The sequence below is a fragment of the Pteronotus mesoamericanus genome, unplaced genomic scaffold (assembly GCF_021234165.1).
Source record: "Pteronotus mesoamericanus isolate MK-2021 breed Mesoamerican mustached bat unplaced genomic scaffold, CSHL_Meso_final contig_57, whole genome shotgun sequence".
NCBI classification, from domain to species: Eukaryota; Metazoa; Chordata; class Mammalia; order Chiroptera; family Mormoopidae; genus Pteronotus; species Pteronotus mesoamericanus.
In genome coordinates, this window is record NW_026555203.1 from 1249674 (window position 1) to 1274047 (window position 24374).

At 38.0% G+C, this 24374-nt stretch overlaps 1 protein-coding gene across 2 annotated transcripts in view; it reads right to left on the reverse strand.

The window, feature by feature from the left end:
• The window catches only part of DOCK11 (dedicator of cytokinesis 11), a 175127-nt gene that overhangs the window by 91620 nt on the left and 59133 nt on the right, over window positions 1-24374 (reverse strand). For both annotated transcript variants that reach the window (XM_054580328.1, XM_054580327.1), the window contains exons 7-16: window positions 21826-21960; window positions 19130-19307; window positions 18658-18737; window positions 16871-16954; window positions 13324-13464; window positions 11959-12156; window positions 6064-6186; window positions 4501-4583; window positions 1609-1731; window positions 1220-1296 (exon numbers count right to left, since the gene is read on the reverse strand). In XM_054580328.1, the coding sequence (XP_054436303.1) occupies window positions 1220-1296; window positions 1609-1731; window positions 4501-4583; window positions 6064-6186; window positions 11959-12156; window positions 13324-13464; window positions 16871-16954; window positions 18658-18737; window positions 19130-19307; window positions 21826-21960 (1222 nt within the window). The remainder of the gene's footprint in view (window positions 1-1219; window positions 1297-1608; window positions 1732-4500; window positions 4584-6063; window positions 6187-11958; window positions 12157-13323; window positions 13465-16870; window positions 16955-18657; window positions 18738-19129; window positions 19308-21825; window positions 21961-24374) is intronic.

The following is a 24374-nucleotide window of genomic DNA, read 5'->3' on the forward strand; positions in this document are numbered from 1 at the left end:
AGGGTGTACAGTCCCAACCACCACATGCTGGCTGGGCCACATGATGGGCCTTCCTTGGCCATCCTTCTTAAAGCAGCCCACCCCTATCAGAGACTAAAATTAGTCAGCTATTTGTTTCCTTGTTTATTGTCTGTCACTCCTTCTAGACTTTAATCTCCGTATTTTTAAAGCACCTAGTAGGTATTCAGTAACTGTTTACTCAATAAATCCTTATTCAGTTAATAAATGGATAGAGAGAATCTCAGAGTTCGAATGCCTTAGCTATGGATTTCTGTGGATATCTATTACCAAATTGTACTCCTACTCATGGTAGGTGATGGTTCCTGGCCAAAACCTAGCCAGCATTAGCTTTACTTTAAACAGTTTTGTACATTTGATACATGAGCAAAAGCTGTTTTAATTTGCATTAATGGCATTATTACTAAGACTGAACATTTTTCAGCTATTTACTAGCCACCTAATTTTATTTTCTGCACAGTGTCTTTTGTCTCTTCTGTTCATATTTTTCCTGGGATTTTAGATTCCCATCTGTAGATGAGAAAAGAACATCTTTTTGAACCCTTAGTTGACATAACTTATCCAAGGCAAAAGGCAGCAGACAGTGACTGGGTCACACTCACATCACCATATGTTGTATATAACACAGCATCTTATAAAATCAACTTTCTGTAACTATTCACCACGTGTACTGGGTTGAATTAATGTCTTCCCCCACAAAAAAAAAAAAATCTTGCCCACCAGAACCTCAGAATATGACCTTATTTGGAAATAGTGTCTTTGTAAGATGTAACTTGAAACTAGTTAAGATGAAGTCATACTAGATTAAGGTGGGCCCTAAATGGCATGACTGGTGCTCTTAAAAAAGGGTAAGGTAGCCATGTAACAGTGGAGGTAGAAAACAGACTGATGCAGCTACAAGCTGAGGGCTGCCAAGGACTGCCCGGAGCCAGCAGAAGATAGGGAGAGGTAAGGAAGGATTCTTCCTTAGAGCATTCAGCAGGAGAATAGCCCTGGTGACACCTTAATTTTGACTTCTAGCCTCCAGAACCATGAAAGAATACATTTCTGTCATCTTAAGATACCCAGTTTGTAATACTTTCTCACAGCAGTCCCAGAAAAATTCATACACCATGTAAATCTCAAGAACAATATTGAAAAGCTAAAAATTTAGGATTTAAACATAGCCATTAAGGTTTATTTGCAATACATGAGTCCTTACTTGCTAAATCCACAGGAACACATTCTACTGTGATGTTTAGGTGCCCAGGAATAATCTGCAATTTGGTCTTCTCTGGCCTACATGTAAAATAAGAATATTTTATAGTTAAAAAATATGATTACTAAATGCACTGGTTACCTGTATCCAAACTCAAAATTTTAAGCATTCAGTTTCTCCAATACAGGGTAGGGCAAAAGTAGGTTTACAGTTTTGAGTAAGTGAAACAGAGCTTATTCTTGTATTATTATTTATTAATAATTATATTATTTTACATAAAAACAACTGTAAACCTATTTTTGCACCACCCTGTGTATGACTCACATTCGTCATTTTAAGAAATTATAATTCATCTACTATATTGGTTTACTGCAGTAACTCCACATACTTACTTCTTATATTCTGAGAGTAACTTCAGAATGTCTTCATTTGAAAGCTTGCTACTGTCTTGTTTATACAAAGGAGAAAACCTCCCATCCAGATCCAGAGAGCCTTGATTATCTTTGAAAATTGGTCTAAAACAGCAACATAAGGGGTTTTAAAATATTTTACAGGATTGATAAATAAGAATAAAATTAGTGCTGATGGGACTATAAAGTGGTAAAACTACTTTGGCAAATAGTTGGGCAGCTTCTCAGGAAGTTAAGCATACACCTACCTCATGATTCTACAATTCCACCCCTAAGCATATTTCCACACGGTACATGAATATTCATAGATTTATTTGTTATAGCCCCAAACTGGAAACAACCCAGATATTCATCAGCAAGTGAATGGATAAACAAACTGTAGGATATTCAGACAATGCACTACTATTCAAAAGGAACAAGTGATACATACAATAATATGGATGAATCTCAAAAACAGAGTGAATAGAAGCAACCTAATACATGGGTACAAAATGCATGGTTCCACTTATATGAAGGTCTAGAATAGGTAAAAGTCATCTGCGGTGATAACAATCAGACCAGTGATTGCCTGGGTTGGGGTGGCATGGCTAACTGGACAGAAACATGAGGAAACTTTCTGGAGTAATTGACATGTTCTCTATTTTAGTTGGGGTGGTAGTAACGTGACTGAATACATTTGTAAAAATTTGTCAAGTTGGTCATATAAAATGTGTACATTTTCATTAAAGGTAAAGTATATCTCAAAGTTTGCAAAATATAAATTAGATCTTTAAGATCAATTTATATAGAGTTTATAATATACGTGTCGTTTCCGATATGAATTTGAATTATTCCCTCCCCCTCCCCTTCTTCCATTTTTAAGCAGTTATTTAACTGCAAAAAGTGGGAAGTAATGTGCAAGTGTTCAACACACTGGAATAGTTACAGCCAGAAACATAATTCCCCTGGCAGAGCCACTGAAGATGTGGTTATAGGCATTAACCAGTGTTCCCACTTCTTAAGCATACATCCTTTATTTTCAGTAAACAGAACTTTATCATACATCTTTTAAATACTCCGGCCAAGCCTCTAGAGTGAGTTCCTGCTGCTGCTGACAACCAAAATAATTCAGGAAGGAAAAATAGCATAATTCCTCATCAGAACTGGGGATTAAAGCTTCTAGCTGGGAAGATCTTAAAACTGATTTTTATACTGGCAAACAGAGTCAACTAGCTACTTCTACGGCCTGAAGGGGGCGCAGTGTGCCATAGTGGTCTAGAGTAGGCTTTGAAATAAGGAACCATGGGCTCCAATCTCTGCTCACACACATGCTGTAAACTTGGGTTTCTTTTTACTTCTTTTTCTTTTTACTTCTGTGTCTCAATTTCCTCATCTCCAAGGTGGGGATAAAAGTATCCATCTCTTAAAAAAATGTACATTAATCACTTAGACCACCACCTTGTACAGAGTTAGCACTCAATAACTATAAATAATAATAATAGCAGCAGCACCAACTGACTTCAGGCTGGGGCATCATGAAGTATGCTTTTATTTATAAGCCTTATTTCACCTTATATAATGCCTAACTATACAACCCCCTTTTCTGTCCTTGGCTATCATTTTTTACCATTCTGTAAAAATAAGGACACGGTGCCTTTTCATCTTACCAACATACAATGCATTTTGAGACCTTCCCAAAAATGAAATGATTATAAATGGTGACAGAAGACTTAATTAACTGAGAGTTTCCTATTCCCCAGCACCCACTGAACATAACTGATTGAATTATTCAGAACATGGTGCCCTTTCTGAAGAAGTTCTAGTGAGCTGTGTACCGGCTGTACCACAAACAAGCCAATTAACCTGTACTTCAAACGTGGGATAAGCAAGAAACATATTTTAAGTCATTACTGTATGTAGACTTGCAATATTTGGAAAAAAACACATAATCTACCATAAGATATGTGGTATAGATAACACTTCCAAATAAATACACTACCTCTGAAGGGTTTGCCAAGTTTGTCATCAGAAAGCAAGAAATCTATTACGTACACACACTTAACAACTGCATTTTTGTGTCTTCAAATTTTTGTATGTTTTCCAGAATTATTCTCTCCTAGCTTTTCAAAGCATAAACCCAGCCAATTCTGAAATACTGGGTATACTATATGTCATTTACAATAATTTCTGTTTTTCTGGAAAAAAAAATTCCATCATTTTAGCAAATAAGCTCTGCTTTGAAACGCAGTAAAGTTAAGTGGTATCAGTAAGATTAGTAACCCAAGCCAAAGAAAATTTCCCTGAGGCAAGACATATGAAGAAATGAATGGGTCTTTGATGCATAGAAAATTCTAAGAAAAAGAATTCTTATATCCTGTTATGAACTGAATGTTTTGTATACCTACCTCCCTCCGCCCAAAGTCTATGTTGAAATCTAATCTCCAAGATGATTATATTCGGAGGTGGTACCTTTGGGGTGATTAGGCCAAGAGGGTGGAGCCCTCATGAATGGGATCAGGGTCCTTACAAGAAGAGGCCAGAGAGCTTACCCACCCTCCTTCCACAGCGTGAACACACAGAAAAAATCAGCTGTCCCCAACCTGGAAGAGTCCTCCCCAGAATCCAACAATGCTGGCTTCCTGATCTTGGGACTTCTAACCTCCAGAATTGTGAGGAATAAATGTTTGTCATTTAAGCCACAAACATTTGGCTTAAACATTTGTTATTTAAGGCAGTTATTTGTTAGAGCAGCCTGAAGGGACTAGGACACATCCCAGGTGGCCCAAAACATAACTAGCCTGTCAAAAACAAACTGCTGAATGCTACTGGAAAAACGACAGCCCTCCGCTTCATCTACGAGCATGAGTAGAAGGATCAGGATTACTATGTACAAACCTGGCGGCCCAGGCAAAGGGCATTCTGTATTGTCCAAGGCGGCTGCACACCTGCCTGGCTGTCCTGTGCACCTTCTGGGCCGTCTAAGGTAAGAAATCAGAAGACAGGCTCATTTTGTTCAAACTACCAGGCAGTCTCCCCAAAATAATTTCCCCAACTTAACCAATATAAAATATCAAAATCTAGAAAAACATATATAGAAATACCTACAAATAAAACACAACACACATCGGCTACCCCCTTTTCCAGACCAAAGCAGTATTTCTTAAAGGTTTTGTGTTTTTCCATTAACAGAGCCTTCATCAAGATATCTAAAGACAGACAAAATGGCTATAGGACACACTTTGGACCAAAGGCTCCTACTGAGAAAATTTTAAGCAGTTTAAATGTGTGTTTCTCCTTTCACACATGAGGAGACAGACGCTCATCATTCTTGGGGGAAGTTTGTTCTGGATATAGCTGACCTTTTTACTCCCAAGTTAAAAGCCAAGTGACCAAGAGTCAATACAATCAGTTAGGTATGGGCAGGGGCCACTTTACGCACAGGCACTGAGAGATGACAAAGGACATTAACTGCCTATAGAATCTCAACCAGCTGTGAAATGGTGGCTGTATGCTTATCCTTAGGGATACAGATGCTAGAAGCTTTTATCTACATCAAGGCCTTTTTTTCTTCACAAATTAGTCACATGTATCCTCAGCATCTTCCACTTCATAAACACTATTTGGATACACAACTAAATGCCACATAGAGCAGATGGGCTCTTCATAAATACCCAGTAGCTGGAGAGCTGCTAATGAACTGTGCCACAAACATGTTCCTTCTCTGGGCCTCAGTTTTCTCATTTATAAAATGAGAGCAGAGGATTTGATCAATAATTTCCCTAGGTTTAGATTTCAGGGTCCATAAATTTAGATGATTATATGGGTTGCCGACTTTTAATGTTACCATTTAAATACAAGAAACAGTAAAAATGCCTACCATCTAATACACCAATATTTTATGAAGAACAGATAGGTATAACGTTTACAAAGCAGCAAGGGCAAAAATCTCAGATTAAAGGGCAGCCCTTTGAATTAAATACATTTAGATTCCCAGGAATGGCTATCTTGTCTTTCCTCGCTTCATCTTCATACACAAGTAAATTTGAGTATAGACTGGGCTTTGGGAACTATAGAACTGGATCATCTTTACCCTCCCAGCTCTGACATTCTAGGACTGTTGATAGAGCTGGGAGAGAAAAAAAAAAAAGATGGCTATTGCCAAGGATACAGTGTCAGTGAACAGATGTTGCCGAAAAACCTTTAGCTCTTATTTTGGTAAGACAGCAGAAATCAGATTGTCATGTAAACAGAACATAAACGAAGGGGAGGAAAAGGCACATTCAAAGTTTAGCATGCATAGGCACCTAGTATACAATATTTTCAGAATATACTGCGTGCTGAGTGAGGAAGTTTTGGGGGTCCTTTTTTTAAGGGATCATTGACAATCAGACATACAGTATCAGTAAAAGGCAAATTCTACATTAAGCTGAAATGTTCACATATGATCATTTTAAATACCTTTGCTGGATCTGAATTTTTGATGTAGGGCTCGGCACAGTGTGTAATATTGCCCTGAAGTACCTTTTCAATTCGTGCGACTAGAAAAATTTCAGGATGTGGATTCGTCACTGAGAAAATTCCCTGGGAAAAAAATGACTTCCATTAGACTTTTTATGTAACCTCATACATACAGTTGTTGATTAACAATTACAAGCGGTGTGGTTGGCATAGAATGCTGGTAGCCAACATAGAATCATTTCCAGGACCCTGGAAATAGATAGCATTGCTTTTCAGACAGTTTTCCAAGCTCCTGATGTTCCTTCCAAAATGGATTTTCTATTTTCTCACCAACTTCACATCTATTAGTCTCCAAAGTGCAGGCTGTCACCCTTGCTGCTTAGCTTCATGTGTTTAGCTGTGTTTGCAAGGTGCATTGTTGGACCTAATTAATACAATGTGTAATGTTTGGCTTAATTGGCATGGGGTAGAATACTGTGCATTTCTCAAACAGCACTGGACAGACATTTTAAAATATAGCTGCGTGTAACTTCAGAGCAATTCACTCACCATTAATACTGACTGCAGCTAAGAGGAAGAAAATAAGGTGATGGTCTGCATAACAGTTTTCAAACTGTGTAACAAAAACTAAATCATCCTACGGAAAGTGTTCCTTTGTGACAGGTAAAGAGCTCTGGGCTTTCAATGTAAAGTAGGAGGACAAGAGGATCCAAACCTCCCCGTTTTGTTCCTTTGTGCTTTATTTAAGGATTCTAATGTACCCTGGTGGGAAATAAGGGCTGGGCCAGAGGTCTTGTCCTATCAGGCCAGACTCCCAGCCCACGTGGGCTTCCTGGACTCTCTCTGGCTTGCATTCTGGGAACAGGGTAAGGCTAGAAACTAATTGGACAAAAGGCAGAACATCTCCAGACAGTATCCCCTTACAATGGAATCCCTGGTCAGTTACAGAACATCTCTGTGCCTCAGTATCCTCACCTGTGTACTGGAAGTAATGTAAGTACCTGCATTCCAGGGCTGTTGGGAAGGTCAGACAAGGTGTGCCATCCTGAACTCAGCACTGGACTAGGCCCACCGTGTTTGCTCAGTCCCATGTGGCTGCTAGTAGGGGCAGCAGTAAAGTGATCACAGACAAACAAGTGAAAGCAACTTGCTTTTATCAACTGTCAAATCATTTCAGATTATAATACTCCTTGCTGACATCAGTGTGGGGAAATGCTGAGAGTACTGGGGATGGGGAACCATAGGTACTCAGTGGACATGAGCTACAGCAGTGATCAGTATTACTATTCTCATCCAGACTCATGGTGTGAGATGTTGGCTGCAGGGGAAATCCTGGCTGCAATCTTCTTCATCCAACTTCTTGCTTCACAAACCTTCCTACGTCTCAGTTTCTTTGCTTTTTTTAATCTTTCCACGAGGACACGCTTATTGATTTTAGATAGAGGGCAGAAGAGGGAGCGAGAGAAAGGGAGGAAACACCATCCGTTGCCTTTTGTAGGCATCCCTACCAGGGACCAAACTCACAACCTTGGCATGTAGCCCGACCGGGAATGGAACCTGTGACCTTTTGGTGTACGGGATGACGCTTTAACTGAGCCACACCAGACAGGGCTCTAAGCCTCATTTTTTTTAATCTTTAAAATGTTTGTCATAGAACCTGCTTTGAGGGTTTTTATGAAGAGGGAGATAATGCATGAAAATCATCTAACAGTAATGTGACAATCGGTAAGCATGAAATTACATGAGTCAGTTTGCCAGCCATATCTCCCAGCCTGAGCAGCATGCTCCTGGCAGTACTGAAAATCCAGTTCTGTGACCTTGAGTTGCTTTGGGCCTCTGTAGTAATAACGAGGCACCTAATGTGCATGACCTCATTTAATCCATACGAGAAGTTTGTTCAGTAGCTAGTACTATTGTCTTTCCCATTTCACAGATGAGAAACCTGAGACGTAGAGAGGATGTGACTTGTCTAAATCTGTAAGTGGTGGAGCCAGAATTTGAACTTAGGAAACTGGGCTCCAGAGCAGTCTTTAACCACTTCATTCCATGCCTGCTGCTTGGGAACTGAAACCTGGATCAGCCTTACAAGCCGTTGGACTGTGGAAGGAATTAGCGTCTTGCACTCATTTTTCTCTTTTGCCTTGTCTACCTCTGAGGGTTCTATCTGGAACAAATGAGATAATGTGTCTGAAATGCTTTGAAAACTGGAAAGCACTATCTTAACACAGTTGGTAATATACCAAGTAGAAAAACAAAACTTGGTAGAGTACCAGTGATGGATTTTTCCACTTGAATTCCTTTGTGTGGCGCTTCTTTAAACAACAGACACAATCAACTAACAGGCTATTTGGAAGATAGTATATTTGGAAAGAGCTGAGCTGGATACGGGATGACATGGCTGTTCCACATGCACTCATAGAAAACTTGTCACCTTGGTTGTATCGGATGTACCTTTCAATAAAGCACAAAGGACAGGAAGTTTGGATCCTCTTGCCCTCTACCTTTACACTGAAAGCCCCAGAGCTCTTTACATGTCACAAAGGAATGCTTTCCACAGGATGATTTAGTTTTTGTTATGCAGTTTGAAAACTGTTATGCAGACTAACGCCTTGTTTTCTTCCTCTTATCTGTCCCCCTACAGGGTGACTCTTACCCACTTCAATACCCCCTACCTCAAAAGAATAGGTTAGGTCTCCCCTCCAGCTCCCGCCCTTACATAGCCCCTAGGGCATGGCAAGGCAAGTGGTGGTGGGAGGGAGCTCTTCGAGCTTTCACCAGCCCCATAACTGCTTCCCCCCAGCGGGGAGCCCACAGAGCCACAGGGAGGCAGACCTTCAAGAGTGAGCAGCTACCCCACAATCTCAACTCATACTTGGGGGACATGGGGCACTGAGCTCTGTTGGGGCATCTGGGAAGAAACTGCCAAGAGCCAGAGAGTAAAGTGACTGCTCACAGTAACTGTTTGGTGTCAGGGAAGCAAAACTACTGGATGGACCCAATTTCCTTCATTTCCTGTGGTCACCCTGCTGCTCCTCACTCAGGAAGCCACTGGAGAGAAAGACTCTGAGGAGCAGATGGGGAGAGCCAAGGATGGCCCCCAAATCCCCACCATCCACCAAACCCTGGACTCCGCCTGTTCCTTTAGATAAGGCCACGAACCTGAATAGCCTTGCTGGAAGGGAATGAGTTGCCAGACAGCCCTTCCTGAGAATGCTAGGACACTGGGCTGCTTTCTTCCCTCTAGGGTGACACAAAAGCAGTACAGTACAGCGGCAAAAACCTGGGCTTTTTAGGGAGCCTGCTAGACCTAGGTTCAGGTCCTGTTCCCCATCTTACTAGCTGTTACCTTGGGCAAGTCACTTGACCGCTCTGTGCCTGTTTCCCCATCTGTAAAATGGGTGTAGCAATAGTACCTACTTACTTGACTGAACTGTGAGAGTTAACTGACCATACAGGTAAATACCTAGAGAAGTACATCAGCAACAGTTAAGTGCTTGAATTGTTGCTATTGCTGAAAAAATGGTTGAGCTGGGATCTGCTAACATCAAGTCTCCCTCTACATAGTACTTCCCTTTTCCTCGTCCTGAACGGGAAGAAGTTGAGAAAAAGACTTCTTTCAAATAAAATGTCCAATTATTTGGAGTAAATGATCATTTGGTGGTATCTTTACTTCATTTTAAAAAAGAGTTCAAATGATAAAACTATTTGAGGCCACTGCCCATCATTCTCACCTGTCCAGCTCTCATCTATTCCTTTGAGGCCTCTCTCAAGCCCCACATCTTCTATGGAGTCTTCTAAGTTAACTCCTGACCACTGACCCCTCCTCACATTCCAAGTGTAACTAACTACCACCCTTATACTATATACTTTAGCATTTAATTGCATTCTGCCTTTGAGGTCTTTCAAACAGGCCTAGGTTCAAGTCCTGCCTGCACCACTACTGGCTCTGAAATGGTGGGCAGCTTACTTATTAACCTCCCAGAACTGCACTTTCCTCATCTGCAAAACAGCAATAATTAGTTGTACTATTTTCATGAGAGTATTATGATTCCATTAGACACCAGTGGAAAATTCTGGCACACAGGAGATATTCAAAACATGTTTATTTTCCTCCTGACTTAGATTACAAGTGGGATGACAACTGGAAGCACAATTTCAATGCTTATATTGAATCTAAGTACATTGAAGTAATTCAGTAAATATATTGTCGGCTTAAAAGGACTTAATATTGTGCAAGAAATTTTAAACATACAATTCAGTACTAAGTTCTCAAATATTTATAACACTGAACTCAATCTCTCTTTTAGAAGCTGAGGCTGTTGTGTGGAATATACACATGAGAAAACTATACTCTGCGTAACAAACTAAGGGGCCATGCCCTGGCCAGTGTGGCACAGCTGGTAGGAACGTCATCCTGTGGACTGAAAAGGTTGCGGGTTCCGTTTCCAGTCTACGGCATGTGCCCAGGTTGCAGGTTTGAGCCCCAATTGGGGTGTGTACAAGAAGGCAGCCAATCAGTATTTCTCTCTACCCTCCTTCCTCCGTCTCCCCCAAAAGCGATTTTTTAAGTGTCCTCAGGTGAGGATAATAAAAATTTTTAAAAAAAACCACCAAGGAGCCATAAGATAACAAGGGACAATGGAAAATGTGGGGGAAAGCTATCAAAAATATACAGCAGAAAAAGGGTAGTGACAGCAAATGTAAAGTCTTCCCCTGCCATTAGGCAGTCTGTATCAATGAACGTAATCTTTGACCCTCAAAATGTGGAATTTATTCTAAGGAGATAATTCAACAAATGAACTAACACGTACATACAAGGATATTCAATGGCACATTATGTATGATATCCAATACTCAAATTAGCTAAATCAATGGTATAGCATATTAGCCTTTAAGAATGTGACTATCTAGAAATATTGATATAGAATGATAACCATGATGTTAAATGAATACAGTAGGTATAAAATAGCATAAATGTTACACATTATATATACTCTTATACAAACAATATGTTTATATATACACACAACAGAGATATCCAGAAAACATTTGCCAAAATGTTAATAATTACCATCTTATACCTTTTTTATTGTTTGAATTTTCTACATAATGTTTTCATCTTTATAATCAGAAAAAAAGGAACATTTTTATTTTGGGAAAATAAATCTCCTTACAATGTGAGCTGCTTTGTTCTTCCTACTTTAATTCTTTGCCACAATCTAGTTTCCTTTCAGCTCCAAAGGTCTAGAAGGCAATCAGTTCTGCTTTGCCTAACCTCTTAGAGCCGCCAGTCTGGTCAGAGGTCAAAATGCCAGGGAACTGTCAGGCTCTTTCTAAAGGGGAGTCTTTGCACCAGATAGGACAGAAGAGAGTAGTCCCACAGCTGTGACACAAGCAGTTCCCTCTCATTACTTTTCAAACAGAACTCCTGTATAAAGAGCCTTTATGCTCCATTAAAACTATCTACTCATAATGGAAACGGGAATAAGGATGGGAGGTTATTGCAGGGTCATTTTTTCTTCAAAGAAACAAGCTTTTCAGGCACCTATTGCCTTGCTCAGAAGAATGTGCGTGGGTATGGATGTGTGCGTGTGTGTCTGTATCTGTGTTTTTGTTTGTCTGTCTTATGTGTCTATGTCTGTCATAAAACACTTCCTTTGAGACTTACATCGTGATCCCAACTGAAATGCTACTTTGTGAACATTTACTAGCACATTTATTTGCTGGTTTCCATTTTTTCCCTCCAACTTCAGTTGCTAGAAAAACACCTATACACAGACCTTACAAGAGATAAGAATACCCATGAAAACATTGGCCTGAAACAATGAAATAGCCCCAGGGTGTTTCTGTTTCTTATCCTGAAGGCACTACCAAAACTAAAAGATCATTCTTTACCTGCTTTATGTAGCGCAGCTGGGATTCAGCAATTCCATGAATGAAAGACTCTGCATTTCCATCACTGGCTAGTTGGGCTGAAGTGCCCCACAGCATTTCACGAACAGATGGGGGATTCAGGTCTATGTGGAAGTCAGCTGAAATCTTACAATTGTTCTTTACATCAAATAGGGCAAGATTGATAAAAAAGGGTTCAACCTAGGAATAAAGACAATCGATTTTTAAACTAAGACTTTTTTAGGTGGAGTGCGGGAAGGGACACAAATTACAAAATAATTGTTTTATTCTTCAAGTTTCTGTGATTACAATTCCATTGTGAGTTCAGAATTTAGCTAAAATTGCATTACACCTCATTTGCACATAAGAAAGAACATTCTAAATAACAGGCTATCGAATTTTAACTTTTGTCAGGTATAAATAATTTCCAAGTTAAAAAAATTTTTAAATGATGAGTAGAAATCAGAACCCAAATTTAAAAAATACCAATTGTTTTATAAATAAAATTTAATTTTCTATAGGTTTCTTGGCATTATCCCAAAATAATGCCAATATTATAGAGGAGAAATAAATCTTTCCTTTTGTAATGTTACAGCTTACTGGATTATACATTTCCTGAGAGCTAATATCAGTCAACATCAAATTACTTGACAAAAGCTGTTGCCCCATCAGCAGCTTTGGAAGACATGATTCCTCTCTACAGATGGCATCTGAAAGCTGGTCACAAAGAGAAATTTCATGCCAGATGGCATAAAGATTAACCCTTTACACACAGAATGTCTGCTAGTAAATTTCAGCTACACTGTAAGAGAATAAATCATTGTGGATATTTTTCAAAGATAAAACTAGAACCAAAAAATGAAGATGAATCTAAAATGCAGTCTCTCTGGCAATTTTACATTTATAGTTTCAAGCATTTCTGAGCTATTCAAATGATTAGTGATAGCTAATCATTTGAATTTTCTATGCAGAACAAAATGAATTCACTGAGAACAGTGAGCGAGGCTAGCTGACTGCACAGCATCTGTGCCCCTGCACAGCTCTGGTGTTCATTACTCATGGCTCTGAGCCAATTTCACAGAAGTAGAATTCACAAATCTGAGGACTTTCTAGGTTCTGGGGACATGTCCCTCTTGGATGTCAACAGCCTACTCTACCTGCTTTTTTGAATAAGTAAAACTTTCACAAATCTTAAGATGAAGATTTTAGCAAAAGAAAGATGTATGAAATTCTTCCATCTCAAATGTATCAAAACATGTAGCTATGGAATTCTCATCCAGTAAATTAGTTCTCAGCGACAAAAAAAAAAAAAAAGGTGTTTCCTTAATGCATCAGTTTAAGGGAGGTAGAAGGAAAGGTCATACATACGTTTGTGGGTGGTCCTTTTGCATTTTCTCCAACCTGACCCAAGATATTGAAAGTTAAATCATGGCAATTTACCAGGAAACGTTTATTGCACTTTTCTTCAAACGGCTTTATATCAGGTTCAATTCCTGAAAAGTCCAATCTCTACAAAAGAGAGAATTATTTGCAAAAGAAAACAGGATTCATATTAATATAGATCTATTGTAAAACTGCAGAATCCAACACTTCTGTGTCAATTCTTCATTTGAATCATCATTTCTTTTCATTCAACAAGCCTTTGTCGAGTTCTTAGACTAAGGTTCAAACACTGGTAAAGAAATTCTGGAGGGAGTTTTTTGGGACACTGATCTAAGGCAAAGGAAAAATCGCAAGTTGGTACCTTGACCTACAAAGCCGTATATGATATGACTTCCTCCCCCCACTCCTCTGACCTCATCTCCTACCACTCTTGCCTCCCTAGCCCTACCACCCTGTGTTCCAGTCACAGGTATTTCTCTAGCACCCCAAGTACACTCCCACCTCAGGGCCTTTTCACTTGCTGTTCTGTCAGGAAGCCTCTTTCCCCAGATAGACACATGACTTACTTCCTTCATTTCATTCAACTGGCATTTCCACAAAGACCTTCCTTACCTCTCTATTTTTTTTTAAACTGCATCCACTGTGAGAGTCTATACTCCCTTTCCTTCATTTAGTATTCTAACAATACTTTCTAAATATTTACTTGTCTTTATTGTTTGTCTCTGCCACACAATATATGTTCAAGGATGGTACATGTTTTCTTTCTTTTATAAGCTGTAGAGAAAGCAAAACTGACACGAATGGACATGGGAGGAATCAAGAATTACACAATGGTCTCTCACTTGGAAGATTCAGTAGACTGTGATATGATGAAGTTAACTGTGAAATAATGAATAGCAAATATGGGGAAAGAATGAATACAGATTAGTTGAGTTTGGGATGTGTAGAGTTAGAAGTGTTGTGAGTAAGTGGCTGGAGAAACAGTAGAGGTATGGGTTGGAGATCTGGATTTGGGAGTCAGTGACAACTAGTTTGAGAAGGAGGACAAGTCTGGAACCCTGGTGAGCACGTATGTTTAAATGATGAACAGAGGGGCATGTGTCCACTTAGGAAATTGATAAACACTGAGCCCAGCTGCTTGTAAGAGAGCTAGGGGATGTACACTTGGTGCCACAGACTACAAACACACACACATTAAAATTTATGGTATACAAAATTTTTTAAAAGTTTAAAACACAGACATTGAGAGCCAAGGAATTCCTCTCAGCAGGGGAAGACTCTGTCCTGCCCCAAACAAACTCACAGAATCCTCCTCCTCCTCAGCTCACAGGCATTCTAAGTTTATCTGTTCATCCTGAATGTCTGAACAGACTTAAATTCTGTTCACAAGTGGTAGGAAAAGTATAGATTGTGGGACAACTTACTATACTTTCATTAATACCAGAGACATGCTAGTTGGGAAATGATTGGGTGAATCTGAGCAGACTGCCAATACGGGAAACTCAAGCCAAGAAACACAAGAATTTTCCTCAATTGCCTAAGTAATTCAAGCCAAAACAGGTAATGTGCCTGAAAAATCTTGAATAATTACAGCCATTCTGACCCAGCCTGTACCACTAACAAAATCCTCCTTAAAAGAGCCTAAAATATTATATGCATACCTGAAAGCATAACTCCTCCCTCCCTGAGTCTATTTATCTACAAAAGGAATGGAAATGTGTGGGCCTAGACAGCTCCCCCTTGAACACGTATCTATCTGTGGAGCCAGAGGAGGCAAAGTCATTGCCATGGAGATCAATTCTAATTTCTGCCCATTTATCAACTGTCCCTGCTATCTTCCTCAGACAGTGGAATGTGAAAAGAAACTGGACTAAACCACCCCAGCCCTCTCCCTTCTGAGGCCTGTGAGTACAAATATTGGGACATATGGCCTTCCCCAGTAGTTCAAAGTTGGATCCATTCCCTCAGTCAGTCCGTATTTCTTTATTCTCTAAGGAAAGTGATAGAAAGTGTATCTGCAAACACTGAACTGTGGCCAAAAGAGAAGGCTGCTATTATAGGATGGCACCATGCCTAGTAAAGGTACTCAACACATACAACATGGATTTCTCTGTAGTGAAGCTGCCTTCCATAATCAACATTAAATTCCGTTCTTTTTGTCCTTAAACTTTCATTACAACTGTGAATTTTTCTCTTACTTTTAGTTTACTGATAAGTAATTCAAACATAAAATCAGTTTAGTTCCATGACCACAAAAACACTACACCACAATCTTTTTTAAAGATGCTGAACTCAGCTTCAACCACAGTCAATTGGCTTCTTTGTATACAATGAAAGGGGCTGACATGTCCAATTAAAGCCTAATCATGGGGCGAGGTGGGGGGGGGGGGTGACCAAAGGCCCAGACCTGCTTGGAACAAGGAAATTTCTGAATGAATATCTTAGAACTAACATTCCCGAGGCCTGCTATACTTTATAGTATTTTCAACCATGTAACTTACACGCACAATACAATAATGTTATGGGAGGGAAAAAGGAAAGTTGATACATTTAAAACAAATTTTCCCCAAATAATAAAAACACCACATGAGAAAAATGGAATTATATGGGAAAAATTTCTGCATTATTTACAGACTATATACTTTTTCCATTTCAAACTAAAAAAACTGTAATTAGGAAACTGTATGAAGCAAAAAGAAAACACCAAATCAGTCTTTCCAAAATTATTTTATATTTTCACTGAGAGGACTGTAATTCTCATTTATATAATGCATATTTTTCTATTTCCAAAAAACCCAAAGATTTTAATTAGAAATCACATATAGACAAAAAGAAAAAAAATTTGTCTTCTCTCAAAGAATTTCATTTTCTCATGTAATGTGTTCCATGAGGAAAAATGAATGTAATACTTAAATACTGTAGAATTTTTTCCATTTAAACAAATCAGTTAAATTAGAAAATATCAAGAAACAAAATATTTACTGCATATCTCTTTGTTCAAAAAGTACCTAACTCTCATGAAAAAAGTTAAAATACACATGCACATAAACCTGCACTTCCCTGCACCACTTTCCATTTAAAGCGAGATGAAGCCAGACATGAAAATTATCCCAGTTTCACAGGCTTACATCAAAACTGGAAAATAAATCACCTGTCTTATATGACCTAGTGTTTTTTATACTACAGATACTCCCTGTTCCTAGACCACAATTATACCTAATACATTAAAAGAGCACCAACACCATCTTTAAAGAATTCTTTAACTTATCCATTTTGAGGCATGAGATGAAGTGAAAAATATATATAGAACTAAGAAGGAACACCATATATATTTGGTCCCAAACTATTTGCATATGTGACAGTCCTCTTGAATGAAGTTAGTTATTAAGCTACCTGCTCAAAGTGAACAAGACAAATATAGAGCAATCAGTACCACATAGGGGTGTAAAATCAGTGATTTCACATTTTACTAGTGTTTTCTTTTCCAAATAAGCAACAATTTGAGGGTTATTTAAAGAAATATTATCCATACCTGAACTTCCGAATCAAAAGAAAAGAGGTTCTGTCTTCCATCCCCCCTACTGAGTTTGTTTAGCTGTTCGGTTTCTCTTCCATACTAAAAATTTTAAAATATATATTTACATATATTTGTATTTTTATATATATGCACATACACACCAAACATTACTTTATTTTCTTCAAAACAGTATTAAATACCACTTAAATATACAGTTTCTGTGAAACTGGCAATCTGATACCGCTTTAAAAATATACCATTTCCACATACTTAGGATGGATAAAGAATGCTTGCTTGGCGGGGAGTCACTGTCACTATGACACACAATAAGCTATGGATCAGGTCCTCAGACTCTCTATGTTCCTCTCATAACATCAAGGATATTGTTCAAACCATAGTAGTACAGAAAGGATCCAAGTGTTTGGATGCAAAAGAGAAGTAAACACATATATCCATGGTACTAGTCACAGAATTTATATACAATTCTGATTCTGCCACCTTAGCAAAGACATAAGGGGCTGTACAGTCTGGAATGACAAAGAGTCAGAGGTGATACATCAAAATCTATAAAATCATACAAAGCCTACATCAGAGTATGTTCTTAAATTTTGGAAAATATCTTTGAAGCTTAAAAGAATAATTTTAAAATATTAACTTTGTGTAACTTATTTAAAATTGTGTAACTTACTAGTCCAGGAAGAGAAATAAATTAAAATTAAATAGGTTTGACATAGATTTAAATAATAAATAAGTTATTAAATCTTCTAATCTATAGTAGTATAGAGTCCACAGAGGAAAATATCTAACCCTACTGAGATAGGTGTTATAATCACCCCTACTCTTTCACAACTAGCTCATTTCAGACTCCAAGGAGCAGAGTGATTAACACGAATTATATATGTTCACCAAAATCTTTATCTGATGGCATTATTTACATATGTATTTACATAGAGAATATGATTTGCATATGAAATTAACATATACAAATCATTAGCTTGAACATCACGTTCAATCTGTATCAACAGCCCCTTGAAAGGAGAATATTTATTTTATGAGTGACATAGGGTACAGTCAGCTTTCCATATCCATGTGTTCTGCATTTGCAGATTCAACCTATCACAGATTAAAAGTATTTTTTAAATGTTACATCATTGCTGAAGTGTACTATGTAATCGGTCCTATTAATGGCTGCATCTGTGGTAAACATGTACAGACTTTTTTCCGGTCATTATTCCCTAAACAATACAGTATAACAACTATTTACGTAGTATTTACATCATATTAGGTATCATAAATAATCTAGAGATGATTTAAAGTATACAAGAGTATGTGTAGGTTACATGCAATTACAACATCATGTTATATAAGGGACTTATATGTTATATAAGTAGAGTTACAACATCATGTTGGATTTTGGTTATACCCCGGGGTCCGGTAATCAATCCAGTGAGGATACTGAGGGATTACTGTAATTAAATTGAATTAAGTAGCACCAAATAAAATTAATAAAGTCACAACAATCTAGAAGCACTTCCTGGCATCTAGGGAAAAAAAAGTAATAATTTCCAAACTCTTACTCGGTACTCTGCAAGTCCAGCTTTAGGAGTGTAACTTTTGTTTTCAAATCTCTACCCGTTTCACTGATTCGCTTTGGTTTTTAACTTAGAAATGACATTGGCCGGGGTGGAGGGATTGAGAAAAAAAGAAGAAACCACATTGCCAAATGGAATCCAGCATTAAAACGTTAATAGATAATCCTGCATTGTTTCAGTTGAAGGCAAGTTGCCATAAGGAAGATGTACCTTCATCAGTTCCGGATGCATGCTCCTTTCCAAACTGGCCATGATGTTCTCGGCTTTTCCTTGGCTGCTAGTTTCATCATCTGCAAATTCATTCAAAGCAGATGTTTCAAACCATGCAGACCATTACTAACCACCTGAGAGGAATATCCTAACTATCTCTCCCACCCCATCCTCTCCTACTAGATTTATTGCAAAGAATTTTGATTATGAAAGCATAGGGAAAACTTTAATGGACTTTTGAAAATCTGCCATGAATTCCCTATGCATTTTAGTCTGGTTATATTTCATGTGTCAGAACCGATGTAGTATCAACTCTTAAAAAATAAATCCATCAACCTCCATAGTCACTTTTAATGAAGAAGCAGGTCAACCTTCAAGATTATGAGTTCTATATTCACTCTACACAACAGACATTTCCACAGATTAAAGACAAGGGCTTTACCACAATAATGAATCATTTAAAAATTCTGACCTTGTGTTGTTTCTACTGTCTCCTTTTTCTCTTGCACTAAACTGTCGGTATTGATCTGGATAATTTTTTTCAAAGTTATCAACCATTCCTCCATCTCCTGCTCAGTTTCAGCAGCGAGATAATGGCTGTACTTATCTAACATCTTGAGTTCAAAAGCATGACGGCGCATTTTGGGGCACTAGAGGAAAAAAGAAAGCATGTGCTCAGTTAGTTTTTACTCTTTTGATATTAGATTTCCTTAGTTTGTTTATTTTCACCTCAGCGCAGCACATGGGTACATCAATACTTCTATGAAAGAATTGCTTCTTTCAACTAGAAATAGAAATACCAAGACGATGAATGACCACACCAAGCATATTTTTTCTGTTCCCTCAGTACCAAGCACAGTGGTATATGCACAAAGTTGCCATAAAGTACTAGTTGTTGAGTGAGTATTATCATTTAAGGCCTTTTGACATCCATCCATCATATTTAGACAATCAAACTGCTACATAAAAATAAGCAAGTGTTTTACAATTTCCACTCCACTTAAAGTTTTCCTTGCATATTTACAAATTTTCAAAATCAGCCCTTAAAAAGAAGCTTATATGTGACCTGAAATAAATCTGGTACTTGCTTTATATCATACCATAAAGTGCAATATCAATACCTAATTCCCTTCACCATGCGTAAGATGCATTAAGAGAAAACTGCAGTTGATTCACATTAAATCGTGGCTCCCAGTAAAAAATGTGGAAATGACCAATGCTGAACACTAGCACACAAAACAAATAAAATCCTCCTACTTTCCTCAAACATGACACATTCCTTTATATTACCATCCTCTCTGTCAAGACCAAGGAAATAACACACTCCCTCTCTCAAATACCTCAGTATTAGTTTTGAGAAGGCTCATGAATCAACAATTTTCCACTACACAGTCATTATTCAAGAAGGAGCCAAGAAATTTCCTCCTTCTCATCTTCAAAGTATAGTAAAGGATGACATTAAACTGCTGTAGCAAGTCATAAAGATTTATATATTTGAAAATATTTGGGGGGGAATCATAAATAGATGAGGAAAGCAGAATCTAGGAACACAATAAACAAAGGTCAATCCAGACTAGAACTCACTGAGGAATTCTGTGATTTGTGTGTGTCCTCTTTCTTCCAGTATAAGAAAGCTTTACGTAAGAAAGCTGTATGTATATATGTATACATATACGTATATGTATATATAAACACCTTCTAGTAACATAGATTTTTGTATTCTTACAAGTTGTGTTTCATTTGATCCTATGATAATCATCTGATCAGGTAAACAGACATCATTTTACAATTTTGAAAACTAAGATTCAGATAAGTTGAGGGCACTGAACTTGTATCTCATGTCTCCTAATCAGCCCAGTGCTCCTTCTAGTTGACCAGCCACCCTGGCTCTATAGTAATGGATCCTTGTCTTGGTCAATTGACTTCCTATGTCGATCAGCTCTCTGCTCTGTTTCCCACCCCTTCTTTATCCATGCCCTCTCAGTAATTCAAATCAGCAAACACTTGTTAAGTCACTGCTGTGTGCAAAACACTGCTAATTATTGTAAAGGGGGCAAACATGATTAAGATATGGTCTCTATAGTCTAAAAGTGAAATGCGCAGAATTTCCCACAAGTTAGGGTATGATTCACAAATTAAGAGTATAATAGAGGAAAAACCAAAGTGGTTGCACAGGGGAGGTGGAGTTTAATTCCACTTGGTGAGCATGAGGGGTGAGGAAGAAACAGAAAATGTTTCACGGTAGAAGTGCCATATGAACTGAGTCTTAAAAGATATCGTTCCAACAACAGGAACAGAAGGTAAAAGTACAGGCCAAGCAGAGAAACAAATGTAAGAAAGGCACATGCATGTGAAGCTCTGTGGAGGGCTTAGACTGGTATGATTAGACCACAAAGCGTATAAGGAGATGCAGGGGGGATGATATTAGGAAGCAGAATAAGGCCCAATCACTATGGGCTTACAATGCCTTAGTAAGAGCTTTAGATCTCACTCTGCAGACAATAAATCAGGAGACAAAGGTTTGGCGGAGACAAAGGTTTGGCGTAGACAAGTGAAGGACCCTATCTATGTCTTAGGAAGATAGATTGGATCAGGACAACAAATCAGAAGGCAGAAAAGCAAGACTTTAGGCAAGAGAGGAGAAAACCATCAGAGGGATGGTGGTGAGAATGGAAAAATGGTAAGAGAGCTCTGACCAGTGTGGCTCAGCTGGTTGGAGCATTGTCCCATAATCCAAAGGGTCGTGGGTTCAATTCCCAGTCGGAGCACACAGTGGGGTTGCGAGTTCAGTCCCACGTTGGAGCACTTAGGAAAGGCAACTGATCAACATTTCTCTCTTACATCAATGTCTCTGTTCCCTCTCTCCTTCCCTTCCCCTCTCTTTTAAATCAATAAGCATGTCCTTGGGTGAGGATAAAAACAGCTTTTTTAAAAGAAAAATGGTAAGAGATTCAATAGGCCCTTGGGAGCCAGACTTCAAGGGACCGAGTAAACACTTGAACACTGGCACAGAGCAAGAGTGGGCAAAATGCAAAAGATCCAAGTTGTATAGTATGAACAACGTGGTAGGTGAGATGCCATTAACCAAGAGAGGAAAATGCTGTGGTTCTTAAGATTTGATTAATAACCCATTTCTTAGAAAAAGAAATATTACCTCTATAGCCCTACCTGAACAACGTCAATGCAGGCATCCAGGTAGATGCAACCTTTAGATTCTTTTGAATTTTTTTCATCTTTATAGGAATTGAGAATATATGAACCATCAGGAAGCTGAGTTAAGTAAAAATACCGTCTCTTGAATACCTATAAGGAAAAAACAGCAATGATACATTACATATACATTGCATTTGAACAGTTTCTTTGAACTAAAATCCTCGAAAAGCTTGCCACAGGAATTATATCTGGACAATCCTCAGACAACTCTGAGAATTTTTTAGGAATTATAATTATCTTCATTTTTTTAAGATGGAGAATTTGAAATCAAGTGATTTACTCAGTTAATCAAATATCTAGAGAAGAGGCTTTAAGACTTTAAAGTTTATAAAGTATTTTTGTTATCTGGATCACTATTCATTTCACTATAGCATCCTTTTCTCATTTAATTGCAAACCATGATTGGTATCTTATCATTTCTATCACATTATCACAAATTCAAGTGTAAATGTAAATATAAACGCCCTCCTCTATCACATATCTCACCTGCACATCTTACTGCATTCCCCTATGCCACTCCAGTGTCCCTACTTCTGAAAGTCCAGCTTATAATGTGCTCACCGAGAGTCACTGGTTACCGACCAATTGTTGAGTGCCCTGAATGCTGAAATTTGAGTCAATAGGCCCAATGGGATTGTGCTATTCCTTTACAGCTAGGGATTCACAACAGTTAAGAAGCAGCCTGTTACTACAACTCACAGCAAAAGCCACAGGAATTGGGGAAGAGGAGGAGGACAACCCAATTCGTTCACACTATCCCTCTACTATCCCCTCCAAAGAGTCTTGGACCTGATGAAGGAGGTAATAAAAGAGGATTCTGAATTTTCTGATGAATCTATGCTTCTTTCAATAACTCACAAACTCCAAGCTATGTCAAGCATCTGTTATAGTGAAGTTACCCAGGCTGATGGATCTAAAATCCTTTCAGGGAATGGGAAGAAAAACTAAAAAATACACTTTTAGTGAGGAAATGCATTCCAATGCATATCGTCTTGTTTGTAGAAGTTTGCTTTCAGATTTAAGCTTGCCATTTTCACCCATCCAATTATCCAGTTATGATCCCTACTTTAAGATTTGTAATTGTGAAAAGAGTATTATTTGGCAAGATCATTCTTGAAAACTGCTTCACTTCTGGCGAAGTACCTTAAATATCAACAATTTATTTCTTCATAGCACAAGTAAAGAAAATACAGAAATCTGTTAAGGGGCATTTCTTCTTAGTAAAACCAGTAAATAGAAATAATAGGCTTGCAGTTATTTTGGAGTTGTTTCAACATCATTGATTTTGCAACGCATGACACTAATATACCAGTGGGAAGAACACTCTAACAGGTTAGACTGGTAAATGCCACAGTTTCTATTTCAGGGAGTGGCCATGTATGCTATGTCAAATCAACAGAAAGGAGTCCAAGGGAAAAAATATCTCTTTGTTCTTCAACGCCAAGCAAGTAAATGTTACTACATTAGGATACAAAGGTACAGAAAGTGTGTGTGCGTGTGCGCGTAGTACATACATATATTCTCATATCTGATTTACCCACATTTAAGTTTACTGGAGCTATAGTTGAAGAAATCTAGATTGATATATAAGTAAATATTAATCATAATGGTAAGTATATATACATATATATTTGCTTATTTTCATGACAGTGGTTCATCCATATCTGTTATTAAAATGATGGAATCAGAAGACCTAAAATTACATAATGAGTTTATTGTAAATAAACAAAATACTACTTTTTAAAAAGTTATAATAACTATAACAAATTAAAATATATTTTTGAGGCACAAATTGGTATGAAAAAGTTACAACCAGATTAACTCTGAACAATGATCAAATCTAAAACTTCGTGGTACAGTCTGTACAATCCACTTGCAGAGTCCATAGCCAGCAACAAAGAGGGGGGCAGGGGAAAGGAAAACACAGAGCAAATATTTGTGGCACAGAGTCAAATTATAGTCTGAAAAGATTTTTTCATGTATAGATGCCTCACCAAGCAAAGATGTTTTGTGGCAGCTGTCACTTCCAGTATTAGCCAAGCACATCATTACATAAGAGATGGAAAGAGATTTGAAATTACAGTAAATCACTTCTTTTAACATTGTAATTATGTCTAAATGTAACACTGAGGTAGGTAGCTCATGAATCTGGGGAGAAAGCAGATGCCAGCAAGTTGAATGATCTTAATTCTCATCCAGTAGTGAGATTATCCTCAAGACTCTGCTTTCCTCTCACTTTCCTCACTTTGAAAATGATGGGATCAGACTAGATGATCTGCAAGATCATTTTTTTTCATGATCTACACCTAATTTTATTAAAACTGAATGAATAACACAGCAGCCTTCCTATGCTAGGAGCCACCCTCCCCCAAGCGATTTCCTACAAGCTAAAAAAAAAAAAAAAAAAAAAAAAAAAAAAGGCACACAGTCTGTAAAGAAGTTTTTAGAAGGCATTACTGTATAAATCAGTCTTTGCCTAAACAGATCTGTAAGATCTCTTCTCA